General features: G+C 47.2%; 1 protein-coding gene across 1 annotated transcript; it reads right to left on the reverse strand.

The window, feature by feature from the left end:
• Positions 1-11,549: 11,549 nt before the first annotated feature.
• On the reverse strand, positions 11,550-14,291 carry LOC310996606 (putative nuclease HARBI1; the record flags this gene model as incomplete). Its single annotated transcript, XM_083986028.1, has 3 exons — positions 11,550-11,905; positions 11,995-12,694; positions 14,133-14,291. 3 exons carry the CDS (start codon positions 14,289-14,291, stop codon positions 11,550-11,552), a joined length of 1,215 nt encoding a protein of 404 aa, XP_083842154.1.
• Between the last annotated feature and the right edge of the window lie 2,308 nt (positions 14,292-16,599).

Raw genomic sequence — 16,599 nt, forward strand, 5'->3', positions numbered from 1 at the left:
CGGCGGATCAGCTGGTGTGCAGTGCGCGCTGTATAGTCTACTGTACGATTCTTCTTTTCTCTCTCTCTCTCTCTCTCCATCGCGCTGTACGTCTTCACAAGCCATACACTTTCTACACAAGCGCACCTTCTCTCTCATGTTGAGTTCCATATTAAGACAGGTGCGTCAGTGCCAGGGGGTCAGTCCTATGTTCCCACAGCCCTATGTTCCCTCATTTCTAAGAAATTTTTTTTCACTGAAAATTTTGAAAATTAGGCCCTATGTTCCCACAGCCCTATATTCCCACAGTCCTATGTTCCCTCAGCCCTATGTTCCCACAGCCCTATGTTCCCTCAGGTTTATGTTGCCTCATTTCTTATTTCTAAGAATTTTCTCAAAATGAAACTCTAAGTCAAGTCATTTTTATTTTAAAGGGATGATTCAGAGTAATTTCAACCTAGGGTCCTTTGCACCATGACCTTGAGCCAAACGCCCCCCCCACCTCCCCCCAGAAGCTTGTTTTCCCTTGCTCGAACAGTGGTCGAGTTACCGCTATTAACCAAATGGCTCTAATGTTACCAAGCAGCTCTATCTTAAATTACCCCACTAATAATGTCCGGAATTCCTGGTGTACTTACTGTACAAACTTTCTAATGCTTTGTTTACTACTACTACTACTACTACTAACGCTATTTGTACTACTGTAGAAGTTTGTTGTTTAAATTGCACTAACTCATGGAGGTGGGTTTAATTTCGGTATAAGGGTTCGTCACTCAACCCTATGTTGGAGTAGTGGTGTTGGAAGGGGTCAGCCCTATGTTCCCAGGGCCCTATGTTCCCAGATTTAGCTAAAAGCTACATTACATCTGTAGTCAACTGCTACTGGATAATAGGTTGGGTGTAATTGACTTGCAGGGGGAGGGATATTACTGTAATATTCTGTGGTGAAAAATACACTCATTCATGAAATTTAATTGAGAATTTTACAGAGGTGCACAGCGCATGTTTACGGTGTCCAGCGACTCTGACCCCTACACCGCAGCAGCCAGCAACAGACTTTTACAAAATAAAAGCATGTGAGCAACATGCGTTAATGCGCGATAAAATAAATGTCGGCGTTGTTTAACAAGATAATAACGCCTTAACTTGCCCAGCCCTAATAAATACATAAATGTAGCCCGTGGTTCTGAGAAGTGACGAAAAATGTGATTTTGGTTATTTTTTGGTGCTTGGGGAGGCCTCTGGGCCACATATATACTGCCCCTTGCATCAAACTGGTCATAAACGGAGAAACACACACCGCCCATTTGTAGGAACATTCTCTTTAAGACGAGCAGATAGCACTTCCTCCTTTCTGTGATGTCACACACAAGGTAACTCCGCCCACCGTGACCAGTTGTTTTTTTTCAATTTATATGAATGCAGCTTAGGTTTCAGTTACTTGCCTGTGATTGGCCCGACCACATGCCACTCAAAAACAGTGAGCCAATCAGAGGAGAGGTTCTCATTCTCTCTTCTGATTGGCCAAATGACCTGTGCCTGCTAGAGCTCCAGAAAGAGGCAACAGAAAGGGGCAATATAGTCGATATTAAGCAGATCACAGGTACTCAAAACCAATGATACATCTTGTTAGGGATATCAGCAGGTAAATAAACCCAGAGAAAAGTGCACAGCATGGGGCCTTTAAAACCACCACAAGGCAAACATTAACTAGAATGCAAAATTTGTAGACAGCTAAACTGCGAGTGATATAGGCTACATTTTCATCTGTGCTCTGCCGGTGTTTACAGTATAATTGTCACGACTGCTAGGAACCCAGAGACACCAACTGAAAAAATAAAAAGTTTATTTTGAGGTTAGGGAAGTGAGGTAAAGGGGGGCGATGGGTTGGAGCGTGGATCCAGGGGGGGGGCAGCTGAAGTGGGGCTTAAGGTGATGGCTGGGGTGGCAGGCGGACGGGAGGACGGGAAGACGGGCTGGCTGGCAGGCAGGCTGGCAGGCAGGCGGGCAGGCAGGCAGGCAGGGCAGAGACTGCAGCAGGAAAAAACAAGTTAGCAACAAGAACTGACTGACAAGCAGAGGTTCTGTGGCTTGGCTCGGCTGGAACTCGACAACAAACCATGTGGATTGAACGACGATCCGGCAGAGACTGATGGTCGAGGCAGGACTGAAGTGCAGACTGGGTGACGAGCTGATGGGAACCAGCTGGCTAGATTGCAGCAGCAGGGCAGGTGTGGAGTGGGAGGCAGGCAGGTCCAGGAGAGGTGACAGAGTGCAAGGGGGAGGGGGAATGAGACAGAGGGGGAACGAGACATAGACATACAAACAGGTAGAGTGACAAAACAAAACAGACAAACATGCAACACAAACTGTCACGGCGCTGGCCTCGTGACAGTACCCCCCCCCCGACGGACGCCTCCAGGCGGCCCACCAGGCCTGGGCTTCTCAGGGTGAGCCCGGTGGAAGTCCTGAACAAGAGCATGGTCCAGGACGAGGCGGCGGGACACCCAGCACCGCTCCTCAGGCCCATAGCCCTCCCAGTCGACCAGATATTGCATGCCACGGCCCCGACGGCGACAGTCAATGAGACGACGGACAGTGAAGGCGGGGTGGTTGTCGACGATCCTGGGGGGAGGAGGTGGGGGAGGAGGGGGCACCAGAGGACTGGAGACAACAGGCTTTACAGCAGATACATTGAAAACTGGGTGGACCCTGAGGGTTCGAGGCAGTTTCAGGCGTACAGCATTGGGGTTAATAATCCTCAGAATCACAAAAGGGCCAATAAATCTCGGGGACAGCTTCTTAGAGTCCGTCTTCAAAGGGAGATCCTTGGTAGAAAGCCATACCTTGTCTCCAGGTGCATATCGAGGTGCAGGAGTCCGATGACGGTTGGCTTGGTGCTTGTAACGGCCCGAGGCACGGAGTAAGGCTGAGCGTGCACGGTGCCAGGTCTTGTGGCACCGGCGGACATGGGCCTGGACTGAGGGCACCGAAAGCTCCTTTTCCTGTGAGGGGAATAGTGGAGGCTGATACCCAAAAACACATTGGAATGGTGACATACCTGTGGCAGACGAAGGTAGAGTGTTATGGGCGTACTCCACCCAGGGCGTAAGGGTGGACCAGGTGGATGGGTTGGAGGACACCATGCAGCGTAGAGAGGTCTCTAGATCCTGGTTTGCCCTTTCAGCTTGACCATTTGACTGGGGATGGTATCCTGAACTCAGACTGACAGTAGCTCCAACTGAGGAACAGAAAGCCTTCCAGACAGCAGAGGTGAATTGAGGCCCACGATCTGAAACAATATCTGAAGGGAGTCCATACACACAGAACACCTCTCTGACCAACAGATCAGCTGTCTCCCTGGCTGAGGGCAGTTTGGGCAGTGGCAAAAAGCGTGCAAATTTACTGAAGCGGTCAACAACAGTGAGTATTACCGTGTTACCAGCTGAGGCGGGCAGACCGGTCACAAAATCCAGGGCAAGATGTGACCAGGGGCGACGGGGCACCAGCAGGGGGCGCAACAATCCAGCACTGGGCTGATTTGAAGACTTGTTTTGTGCACAAACGGGGCAAGCAGACACAAAAGATTTTACATCTACATCCATAGATGGCCACCAAAAACGTCGTCTAAGGAAAGCAAGTGTTCGATTTAATCCCGGGTGGCAAGTTAGTTTAGATGAATGGGCCCATTGCAGTACTGAGGATTTAACAGCGTCTGGAACATACAGGCGACCCGGAGGGCCATTACCTGGGTCAGGTTGTGTCTGTTGGGCCCCTCTTACTTCCTCTTCAATCCTGAGGGAGACTGCCGCAACAATGCAGGACTCTGGGATGATGGGTTCCAGGGACGCCACGGTGCCATCTTCCTTCCCATACATACGGGACAGGGCATCGGGTTTGGTGTTCTTAGAACCGGGCCTGTAGGTCAGAGTGAGATTAAATCGACCAAAAAAGAGAGCCCACCTGGCTTGACGAGCGTTGAGCCGCTTAGCAGACTGGATGTAGGCCAGGTTTTTGTGGTCTGTCCATACCACAAAAGGCTGCTGAGATCCCTCTAGCCAGTGCCGCCATTCCTCAAGAGCCAGCTTCACTGCCAAGAGCTCACGGTTGCCCACATCATAGTTTCTCTCTGTTGGAGATAAACGGTGAGAAAAATAGGCACAGGGGTGAAGCTTACCATCCTTGGCAGAGCGCTGAGAAAGGACTGCCCCCACTCCAATGTCTGAAGCATCCACTTCCACTATAAACTGCTTCTCCCGGTCAGGCTGGACGAGCACAGGGGCAGAAGTAAAATAACTCTTGAGCTTGATGAAAGCAGCTTCAGCGGTGGACGTCCACTGGAAAGGCTTAATGGTTGAGGTTAGTGCAGTTAGAGGGGCAGCCACACGACTATAGTCTTGGATGAATCTCCTATAGAAATTCGCAAATCCCAGAAACCTCTCCAACTCCTTACGGTTGCAGGGGCTGGGCCAATCCAGGACTGCCTTTACCTTGGCTGGGTCCATCTTCATCTGCCCTTCTTCAACGATGAAACCCAGAAAGGAGGTTGACGTAGCATGGAACTCACATTTCTCCCCTTTCACAAAGAGGCGATTCTCCAAGAGTCTTTGCAGAACCTGGCGGACATGCTGGACATGGTCAGAAGTGTTCCTGGAGAAGACAAGAATATCATCCAGGTAAACAAATACAAAACGGTGTAACATGTCCCTGAGGACATCATTTACCAGGGCTTGGAAGACGGCTGGGGCGTTGGTGAGGCCAAACGGCATAACTAAATACTCAAAATGGCCGAGCGGAGTGTTAAAGGCCGTCTTCCACTCATCTCCTTCTCGTATCCTCACCAGGTGGTATGCATTACGAAGGTCGAGTTTAGTGAACACTGTGGCCCCCTGGAGAGAATCAAAGGCAGAATTCATCAAAGGCAAAGGATACTTGTTCTTAATGGTGATATTGTTTAACAAACGAAAATCAATACACGGTCGGAGGGACCCATCCTTCTTGCCGACAAAGAAAAACCCTGCACCGAGGGGTGATGAAGAGGGACGAATGAGGCCAGCGGCCAGGGAGTCCTTAATATACCTCTCCATGGCCTCCTGTTCAGGCTTGGAGAGGCTGTAAAGGCGGCTGCTGGGTAGGGGAGCACCAGGAAGGAGATCTATACCACAGTCATAGGGACGGTGAGGGGGCAGAGACAGAGCACGGGCCTTACAGAATACGGTTTTGAGGTCATGGTATTCTGAGGGAATGGAGGACAGATCAGGGACTTCTGGCAGAGGTTCCGGGCTGGGCACAGAATAAGGTGGGGCTGACTGCAAACAATTAGCATGGCAATGAAGGCTCCAGCTGATGATCTTCCCTGTCCTCCAATCAATCTGGGGATTGTGTTGCGCTAGCCAGGGAAGACCGAGGACTACAGGAACTGAAGGTGAGTCAATTATGTGAAAGCTGAGCTCCTCCTTATGATTACCAGACACAAGCAATCGTACAGGCACAGTCCTTTGAGTTATGTTGGCCAACAGTCTACCATCTAGTGCACTTGCTTCTAGGGGCTTATCAAGACTGACAGAAGACAGGTCTAACTGCTTGGCCACAGTGGCATCAAGAAAACATGCATCTGCACCTGAATCTAAAAGGGCAAAAATATCAATGGACTGACCTTCCCATGACAATGTTGCTTGCACCTGTGCTCGGGGTTGAGGGGAGAGGGGAATGGAGGTGTGGCTCGCCAGGATTCTCCCCGTTACTGGCGAGCCCGGTCGTTTGCCGGGCGATGCGGACATGAGGCCAGGAAATGACCAGGTCTCCCACAGTACAGGCAGCTGTTGGTCTGAATACGGCGCTGGCGCTCCTCTGGCTCCACTTGGAACCGTCCAAGTTGCATCGGCTCCGGTGAGGGCTCCCTCCTGGGCTGGTCGGTGGCTGGGCTTCCACCACCTTGGTGAACTCGGGGACCCGAGGCTGACGGAGGGTGCCCTGGGGTTGTAGTGGGTGGGCGCCGCTGCTTCTCTCTTCTCCGCTCTCGCAGCCGGTTATCTATACGGATAGCTAAGGAGACTAGACCCTCAAAATCAGAGGGCTCTGGGTAAGAAACAAGTTCATCTTTAATCGAATCATTTAATCCTTGACAAAAAACAGCTTGAAGGGATTCATTATTCCAGCCACACTCCAGGGACAGAGTACGAAATTCAACAGAAAATTCAGCAACACTACGCATACCTTGGCGTAAGGTGAGTAACCTTTTCGAGGCATCCTGGCCACGGACGGGGTGATCGAAAACCCTCCTCATCTCAGAGGTGAAGGCAGCGTAGGAGGCAGTGACTGGAGACTCTTTCTCCCACAGGGCCGCAGCCCAGGCCAAAGCACTCCCACGTAGGAGCCCCATCACGTAGGCAACCTTTGACTGCTCTGTTGAGTATGACTGGGGCTGTTGGCTGAACACAAGATTACATTGCAATAAAAAGGAACGACACTGACCAAAGTCACCTTCAAACCGGTCTGGGGGAGGAACCCATGGCTCCCTAACGGGAACGGAACTGGGCCCTGCTGGCGGTGGGGCTGGTGGCTGAACCTCAGGGGTTGGGGGCTGATTCATGTGATCACGAATCTCTATCACGCTGCCGCTGAGCTCTCTGAGGCCATCCATCAATTCCTTCAGTGCTTGGGTGTGCTGCCCCAGCATCTGGCCATGGAGGGAAACTGCCTGGCGGACTGGGTCGGTGTCTTTCGGGTCCGACATGGCCGGATCGTACTGTCACGACTGCTAGGAACCCAGAGACACCAACTGAAAAAATAAAAAGTTTATTTTGAGGTTAGGGAAGTGAGGTAAAGGGGGGCGATGGGTTGGAGCGTGGATCCAGGGGGGGGGCAGCTGAAGTGGGGCTTAAGGTGATGGCTGGGGTGGCAGGCGGACGGGAGGACGGGAAGACGGGCTGGCTGGCAGGCAGGCTGGCAGGCAGGCGGGCAGGCAGGCAGGCAGGGCAGAGACTGCAGCAGGAAAAAACAAGTTAGCAACAAGAACTGACTGACAAGCAGAGGTTCTGTGGCTTGGCTCGGCTGGAACTCGACAACAAACCATGTGGATTGAACGACGATCCGGCAGAGACTGATGGTCGAGGCAGGACTGAAGTGCAGACTGGGTGACGAGCTGATGGGAACCAGCTGGCTAGATTGCAGCAGCAGGGCAGGTGTGGAGTGGGAGGCAGGCAGGTCCAGGAGAGGTGACAGAGTGCAAGGGGGAGGGGGAATGAGACAGAGGGGGAACGAGACATAGACATACAAACAGGTAGAGTGACAAAACAAAACAGACAAACATGCAACACAAACTGTCACGGCGCTGGCCTCGTGACAATAATCTTTGAAGCTACTTATAGATCGCCTGTTTTGGAGGCAATTATAGCAATTCATCTGAGGGAAAAAAGAAAGGAGGATTAACTTGGGCAATTATAGCAATTCATCTGAGGGAAAAAAGAAAGGAGGATTAACTTGGGTCAAAATCACTGCTCCTCCCCGTGGACAAATGAGACACTGCAGCTGATTTTCACACGGGCTGCAGAGGGGCGTTAACAGTCGTGGCTGCATTCGCTACGTCATCGCGGGGGATTAAATTATCGCCACGGGCCAAGCGGGAGCCCGTCACGGACCCGCCACGGACCCATCACGGTCCCACCAGGGACCAGGGGGAACTTCGAGTTGGCTACATCTGTATTTATGGCTCATTTGTATTTTGTTGCACTTTACTTATACAGGCTATTTTATGGTATTTTTGTACTGGCATGTTTTTTTGATTGATAATTATTGACAGCACTTTGGTCAAGTTTGATTGTTTTTTAAGTGCTCTATACATAAAGTTTGAGTTTAGTTTTTACAGATGTTTTCTATGAATAACATGACAGGATGAAACAAAATTGATTGGTGATCATGAAAAACAGGAGAATAATCAGGTTTTACCTTTCTGTGATGTCATCAAGCTGAACCATTGGTCGGTCACTCTTCATGGGCACACGGCTGGGGACAGCAGACTGTTGTCCACTTTTAAATTCATTGGGTAACTCCATAGACTGGTCACTCTTCATGGACACACGGCTGGGGACAGCAGACTGTTGTCCACTTTTAAATTCATTGGGTAAACCCATAGACTGGTCACTCTTCATGGACAAACAGCTGGGGACAGGAGAGTCTTCTCCCTGCTTCTTGTTGCTGGTAACAAGGAAAATAACAATTAATGAGATATACTGAACCTGATAATGACCCAAATAAACATCAAATTACATGAGAAATCAAGTTGGTTTTCACTGATGCTGCCCAGTATCACCAAGAATGTTAAAGCCCCAGTATGCAGGATTTACCCCCATGTAGCGGTGCGGTTGCATATCGGAACGTATTCTTGATGTTGCGTTCACGTGAACTCAGACAGACAACAGATGCTGCATGTAACAGGATAAACAAGCCTCTATGTAAACAAGTGGTCCGCCAGCACGAGGCAAAACAATAGACCTTTTCAGATAGTATAAACAAATACAGGTGTTACCAAGGATACGAATTAAGGCTCCATTCCATTCAGGCTAAACATGGGCCCTTTCTCAATATACGTTCTTGTCCGTTCTTGTGTTCTTGTGTTCTACTGAAACGTCATCAGTCGCAGCCCGAGTACTGTCCCAATACACAAGTTCGCATTTCGCCGAGAACGGTCAAAATTCCCGGAAGTGTTCTCGCCACGCCCATTTTACCGAGGATGCATCGGTAGCTGACTTGTGCTAACTTGTCAGCTCAGATATCCCAGCATGCCTTTCGGCAGTCAAACCAGCAGCGGGAAGACGACAACAGCGAAGTGGTAAGCGGTCTTTCTTTTACAGTTTTCGTATGCTATTTCATCAATCGAACTTTTGCTCGACTATTTTCGGAGTTGAGAAGTTCCATGAACGGGGGCGGCAGGCAGGCAGCGTATGCGGGGGTAGTTGCTCTCTAAGCGGCTAGTCTAACTGCTCACAGACCCGTATTGTTTTCCCTCTGTTACAGAAAACGAGAAAACAATGGCGGACGAGACGGCAACCCACAACTGTAAGAGTATTTTAAATTCATATTCGTACAGCTGCCATTCCGTTAAATTAATATCCGAGTGAATATAAATGTGAACTAACGTTAGTTCAAGAGATTACCGGTATACTTAGCCTAACCAAATGTTTAACGACCTGTATTTTGGTTGATTTTGTATTGTTTTGACTTCAATCAAGGGACAACTGACGAGACCGCGGCTCTCATCACCTGGAGAGCCGCAAATGAAGCCCTCTTCACCGGCCGGAGGAACTCCTCCAAGACCGGATGGGAGTGAGTAAGCTTCTTATGTGTTTTTATACGAGGAGCAGTGGGAGTGTGTTTGTTTGTGCCAGATTTTACAGCCTCTTAAAATGGTTTGATGGAACCTAAATAAACAAATGAAAAATATAGTATAACGCTAAACTAAATGTTATAATACTACGAATCAAATAAGTTGTATGAATTGTAACCTGCATGGTGAACAAAAATGACTTAAAGTGCCACAAAGTACAAGTGAAGGGCAACAGCAATAGTACAGGTGCAGTTATCAACCTAAGTGATATACTAGATGTACTAACAATATTAACTATATATTATCAATATAACTATTGATGAAGCCACTTGGATAAGGGTGGAAACGTCTTCAAAGACAAAACTAAGTCCAGTTGACTTCAGTTGATATTCAATTGCCTAGAGATGACTTTGACCTGGACTAATGAGAATTTACACAGACATTTACTATATAATATCACTATTCTCTTCCTTGCATGCATGTAAGTGCAATCATCCTAACTACATCACATTCAGTAGTCTCTGTCAGCTTGTGTGTTAGTCACTGTAATATCTTTGTTAACATGTGTTCTCAATGTGTAGTAATATGTCTAACTTGCCCTTCTTTGTGTGAATGTGTGTGCTTTATCCAGAGTCTTTGTGCGAGACAGTGGTGTGCCTGTCACCCCAAAACAGGCACAGAAAAAATGGAACAATATGAAAGAAAAATACAAGGTACCACCATTCTATCCACTTTTCAGTAAATAAGTTGGACATGGCAACATTCATTCAGTGAATTGTTATTTTTTAGGAGCTTAGGGACCCACCGACAGGGAAAGGGGTGGAGGCGGGAGGGGTGACAGCTGCCACCTGGCCATGGTATGGTCAGATGGATGCCGCACTCCGGGGGCAGCACTCCATTAGTCCGCCCCTGGTAGTTGCGGCTAATCTGACCCCCACTACAGGTGGCGTTGTCACCCCCCCGTCCTCTGCCCCTCCCAGAGAAGGGGAAACACCACCAGCTCCCAAGAGGGCCAGGGCCAGTGGGCAGCTGCTGGACTACCTTAAAGGGATAGTTCACCCTAGAATGATATTTCGCTCATTATCTACTCACCCTCATGTTGACTAAGGGCTGGAAGAATTTCCAGAGTCCACCGTCCCTTCTCTGAGTTACAGGGGGTCTTGGCGTAGCAGTGCATTTCAATGCAACGGTTGCAAAGGGACATCAGAGCTAGACTTATTTAATTTTTTTCGGGACAATTACGCAATTTGGGGCTTCAGCACAAGACGGACATTACATACGAGCATCATGGAGGTATTTGGATGTTTTTTTGTGTGTGTTTTTTTACGAAGAACTCTGGTGTCCCTTTGCAACTGTTGCATTGAAATGCACTGCTACGCCGAGACCCCCTGTAACTCAGAGAAGGGACGGTGGACTCTGGAAATTCTTCCAGCCCTTAGTCAACATGAGAGTGAGTAGATAATGAGCGAAATATCATTCTAGGGTGAACTATCCCTTTAAAGAGCAGGCAGAGAAAGAGGAAGACAGGGAGAAGAGGGCAGAGGCGAGGAGGGCTGAGAAGTTTCTGTCTCTTTTTGAGAGACTTGTCGATAAGATGTGAATATTGTATATAGAAGTAGTTATAGTTATTTTAAATGTATTTATTTTAAATGTAGTTCTTAATTGATGTTTTATTGTTTTGTGTGAATTAAATATTGTGAATATTGAGTGTCAGCCTGTACAGTATTTTATCAGTTGTGAATGAAGTGTCTTCCTAGACAAATAACCAAGTCCAGTTGCCTTTCGATTTAAATTTCTTTGAGATAACTATGACCTGGACAAATGAGAATATGCACAGGCTGAATGAAGTGGTAATATGCAGGTAAGGTGTTTAGACTTCGAGGCACCAAGGCTTGTAACGTGGTCACAACAAAGAATGCTTCTGAAACTGAAATCTGATGGGAGGTTGACTTTACTTACAGGTGTTATATGTTTAACTATATACTACATAATATAATCATTTTTAATTGAGATAAACTATAAAATCATTTTTAATTAAGATGAAATATATACACACAATAATTTTTAATTAAGATAAACTATACTTTTAATCAAGATAAACTATATACATAATAATTTTTAATTAAGATAAACTAACACAATCATTGATACACTATTTATACAATCATTTTAAATCAACAAAACAATATTTACAATTAACATTAACATTACAACTACTGAACTGATTATAATTTGGGGTTTTTCCTTAATAATCGTGCTCCCTCAGACAAGCCGGGAGCTCTTGAGGGGCAGACACCTGGGCAGCAAGTCGGCCTCTGAGATTGGCTCCCGACAGCTCCTGGTCTTCCGCAGCGTTTCCCCCAGCTTCCTCATCCTCCCCGTCATCCTCCTCTGCCTCCTCCTCTTCCTGCAGGTCACCGGCTAACAGGCAGAGGTTGTGCAGTATGCAGCATGCTGCGACAACCTTGGGAGCGAACAGAGCCCGGATCTCCAAAGCCCGGAGGAAGATGGCTCTCCAGCGGGTTTTGAGCAACCCGAAGGTCCGCTCAATAATGTTTCGGGCCTTGGCGTGATGCCTATTGAAACGGGCCTCAACTTGGCCTGTTGATTAAAATACAGCAGGTAATGTAGAATACATCCAGGAATTCAAATTCAAAGTAACAACTGTAATAAATAATGTATTCTCTTACCTGCTATAGGTTGACGGTAGGGAGTGATGAGGGCCACCGGATGCTGCAGGCAAGGGTACCCCCCGTCTCCCAGGAGGAAGAAGCCAGCCGGTGGGTAGAGGGACTCCTTATACATAGGAGACCTCCGGAGGACAAGGGCATCGTGCACTGACCCCGTGTTGCCGATGTAAATGTCAAGAAATGCACCGTTGCTGTCACACACACCCTGAAGAACCACAGATGGGAACAGCTTTCGGTTAATGTAGCTCTTCTTCTGCTCCGCAGGTGGCACAAGACGGACGTGGCATCCATCTATGGCTCCAACGGCACGATGGAAAGCCTCATGCCCGGCCAGCCGAGTGAAACCTGCTCCCACCTCCTCCATCTCCTCAGGCTTGGGGAAATGGATAGCCCTGTGAATGATGCCCATCATGGCCTCAACTGAAGTGTGGACGACCCTGGCAACTGTGGCTCTTGGTATGGCAAATATGTCTGCCGTGACCCTGTAGGACGTGCCACATGCCAGCCAGTAGAGACAGACGGCCACCTCTATTTCATGGCTCCAGCCATGTGGCTTTAGCCGGGGCAACATCTGGACCAACAGATGGATGGTCGCCCTTGACAGCCTGAAGGCTGGTTTCAGGTCAGCCTCCTCTGAGAAGAAGGTGCAGAGGATGGGCACAGTGTTGTTCACCTGGGCATACCTTCGAGGAGAATGATCCTGTAATGAAATAAAAATAATTTTTAATTAGTAAAACAATGAAATCATATTTGAATGTATTTATTTATTTATTTATTTATTTATTGCTTTTAACTATGAATATTTGACTTGACTGATTAATTTAAAGTAAACAGATGCTGTGAAAATTAGGGGTGTAACGGTATATGTATTCGTCCCGTGCCGTCACGGTACGGGGGTCACGGTTCGGTGCACACAGTCACACGACGAATACGTCTGAATGAATATTAAAAAAATAAAATAAAAAAAAGTCGAGTCCTCCAATCTAGGTGGCGGTAATGAGCCTCAAAGCTGCCACAACCGTCATAACAGACGAAGAAGAGAGGTGATGAGAGAGTGAAGTTAGAGGGGGAGAGCTGTCTGCTGCATTTATCTCACCATGGCTTCTTAATGAAACACAACGGCGGCGGCGGCGACGGCTCGTGACCATAGACTGTGGCAGCTCGCGACTGGTCCACCGGACAAAGTCCGTCGGCGCTATTTCACGGATGCGCGCTGCGTCGCTAGAAACGCATCAAACACGTCGTTAGCGTATGGTCACCCGTCTCCCCTCCCTCCCTCCCTCCCTCCCACATGTCAATCACTGGTGCGAGGAAACAGACAACTTCTGTGCAACAACTTATCCCGCTGCTTTTAAGCCTCTTGACATGAACACAGACAGGACCAGAAACATCACCAAAGCAACTGGCATCTAGTCTAAATTAACTATATATAACATTGATGTTAGTTTCTTGTTTTTTTTTAAATAATAGTTTCCAGTTGTCAAGTGCAAGTTTTTTCTCCTCTAGAATTAATGAATGGCATGATAACACTCCTAATGCACTTGTTTTATTTTATATTCTATTTTTTCTACTTTTATAACACAAGACAGATTTTAGTTTTACATTCAGTAGTGTCTGTTGTACCGAAACCGTACCGAACCGTGACCCCTGAAGCGAGGTACGTACCGAACCGTGACTTTTGTGTACCGTTACACCCCTAGTGAAAATGTATTTATAGTTCTTTGCTCAGTTCTCATTAAACTTAATTCATGTTTTGTGTTATATACAAATGAGCTTCACTTGATTTATTACACAAGACTTATCAGACTTGTTTCAGATATCAGAAATAAATAAATTTTACAACTTAATATGCTCCTCTATTTCACCTGTAATTGTTGGGTCCCCCCACGATTTCACCAGTAGGTGGTGCTAGGTATCAGATGTCAAATTGTATGAATGAGTAGTAGGAAATTTATGAATGAAAGGGGCGGGTCTACCGTTACTATTACTACACAGTTTGGGACGGACCTTGTTAATCCTGTTTCATACATTAATATTTATAATACACCAGTGTTAATATTTCTAAACCGTACCATATTTGTTTTGTTAACTTTAATATGAATGAAAAACCAAGTGATCGTGAAGAAAAGATAACTTACAAATCCAGCAAAGGCTAGGATAGCGCGACGTCTCTCCAGACTCCTCCTCCTCATCCTGGCTCTCCTCCGCTGAAGACGCCCCCTCAGCTCGGCAGCTTCCTCCTCGGCCTCCCGGTAAAGAATACCGACCGCGACAGCGAGCAACACTTGCTGGTACATGACGGTGGTAATACCGAACGTCTCTGGTAATACTAAACTACTACTTCTACTCACAATTTACGAACGCAAACCCACAATGGCGATCCTCTACACACAACAGCCTTTTCGCGGGGTTTGTTTTTCCCGCTGTTGTCGCGTCACGTAGGAAGATTCATGGCTCGTGAGCTTTAGAAGCACTTAACGAATGAGGGTTGTTGCTGCTTTATTTACGTGTATATTTATTTATTTAGGCTACATGTCACATACACACGAGATATGTATATTTATTTATTTATTTATTTACATGTCACATACACACGTGAGAGAGAGAGAGAGAGAGAGAGAGCACTTGTTTTGGATGTTAACGCCCAGCTGTTTAATCAGCTGTTTGATCAGCTGTTTAATCAGTGCAGGCTGCCTGTGGCACCACAAGAACGCATCGTCTCAAAACTGAAAACGAGCATTCTGTATTCTTGTGATCTCCGGAGTTCATTCTTCGGAGGACGACTAGCAAGAACATTCTCCTCAAGGACACAAGTCCGTTCTTTGCATTCTTGGTATTGAGAAACGGCCATGGGCTGTGTCCGAAATCACCCCCTACTCACTATATAGTGCACTATATAGTGACCACGCCATTTTGTAGTGGTGTCCGAATGTTTAGTGATTTTTAATGTTCACTATATAGTGCACTGAATCTATCCCACAATTCACCGCGAAATGTAGCGAGCATCCGATGGTCACTAACCGGAGCAAGATATCCCATCATGTATTGCGGTCATGGATCGACGCCGTTAACACACCGGTCCAGAGCGACCGGTGTAGCTACCAAATAAATGAAGTAGTGCAGCAGCCTCTCAATAAATGTGTCCAGCTGCCAGAGTTGTCCGGTCGCGGCTTCCACAGACTCCCACAACAAACGTCGGAGCAAATTTCCTAACAAGCTTTATAAACTGACCACAGGCTCTGGATAGCGAGGCTAATTTCTGTTAGCCCGTCTATGGTGTTTTACATTAACGTTAGCATTAAGCTAGCGGACGTTATGCTTAGTTATGACACTGGCTGTGTGTTTTGAATGTTGTTTCAAACTATGTGGGTTTGATTGAACATCTTTGATGCTTAAATATATATATATATTACCGCTTAATATATTGCTTTACTCCTCTACACCGGCCGTTACCATGGTTGTATCCATGGTACCTGCACCGGCCGTTATTATCACGGTCGGAACGTTTTAATTACGCGACGTAATACGTCATTAACTGTGCGGCGGAGTAGTGTCCGAAAGTGTTTTTTTATTTGACCAGTGAGTCCACTATATAGTCCACTATATTGAATTCACTATATAGTGAGTAGGGAGGAGGGAATGAGTGAGTGATTTCGGACACAACCAGAGTCAGGGTGCTGCTATTGTGCATGCTGGCTCATTAGAAAAAGCTCTGCTACACTAAATGGAATGGAGCCTTAATTCGTATCCTTGGTAACACCTGTATTTGTTTATACTCTCTGAAAAGGTCTATACAGGCATGACAATATGTTGTCATGGTGATGTCGTATTGTTAACCTGATCCACGTTTTACCGTCTTTCTCTCGTCGAGTAAAATGACATCCAGTTGGTTTGCTGACGGCGTCATTCAGGTGTCTGACTGCACCTGAATGCAACATCAGTGCCTCCGTCCTTCCTCACACTACACAGTGGTGACAGTTTTAACTTTCTCCCCGAGCCGACAGCTCCGGTGAGTTTCCGTGGTTACCTACGGTCACGCTGCCACTGAACGTAAAAAATGGCGATACAACATGGCAGCCAAGGTTCCGTGCCCCCCCCCCCCCCCCCCCCCATCATGTAAATGTTACGATGTGCGCATTTATGTAGTCCTGTCTGTCATAAGAGATTAAGATACGGGAAACGTTTGTGTCACGGACTCGCGGTGGCACAGACACAGCTGGTCACAGATGTGACACTGCGCTGGCCCGTCCGCTCTGTCCGCTCTGATCGCAGGTTTGGTTTCCAGCAGCGGTGAGGGAGGCAGAGAGCCTCCACTCTCCCTCTAACAAGCTACAAGTCATTTCTCTAACATCACAATTAGTCTGAAGCTGGTAAAAATGAAACACAAGGTAAAAATCCTTGATAGTTCTTCTGCCCTGCTCCGCTGATCAGAGCGGCGTCCCTAGCAACGGCCCGTTTTACTTAGCAACGGTCTGTTATACAGAAATAAAAGACCCTAAATGCAGAATCAGTGAGTAATTAATAAGAAAGTAATCAAAATGCAGAATTCAATATATCCATGTTATTAAAAAAAAAAGTGAATCCCCTCTTTTTGTGAGACTTGTC

This window comes from Trachurus trachurus, assembly GCF_905171665.1.
Source record: "Trachurus trachurus genome assembly, chromosome: 14".
NCBI classification, from domain to species: Eukaryota; Metazoa; Chordata; class Actinopteri; order Carangiformes; family Carangidae; genus Trachurus; species Trachurus trachurus.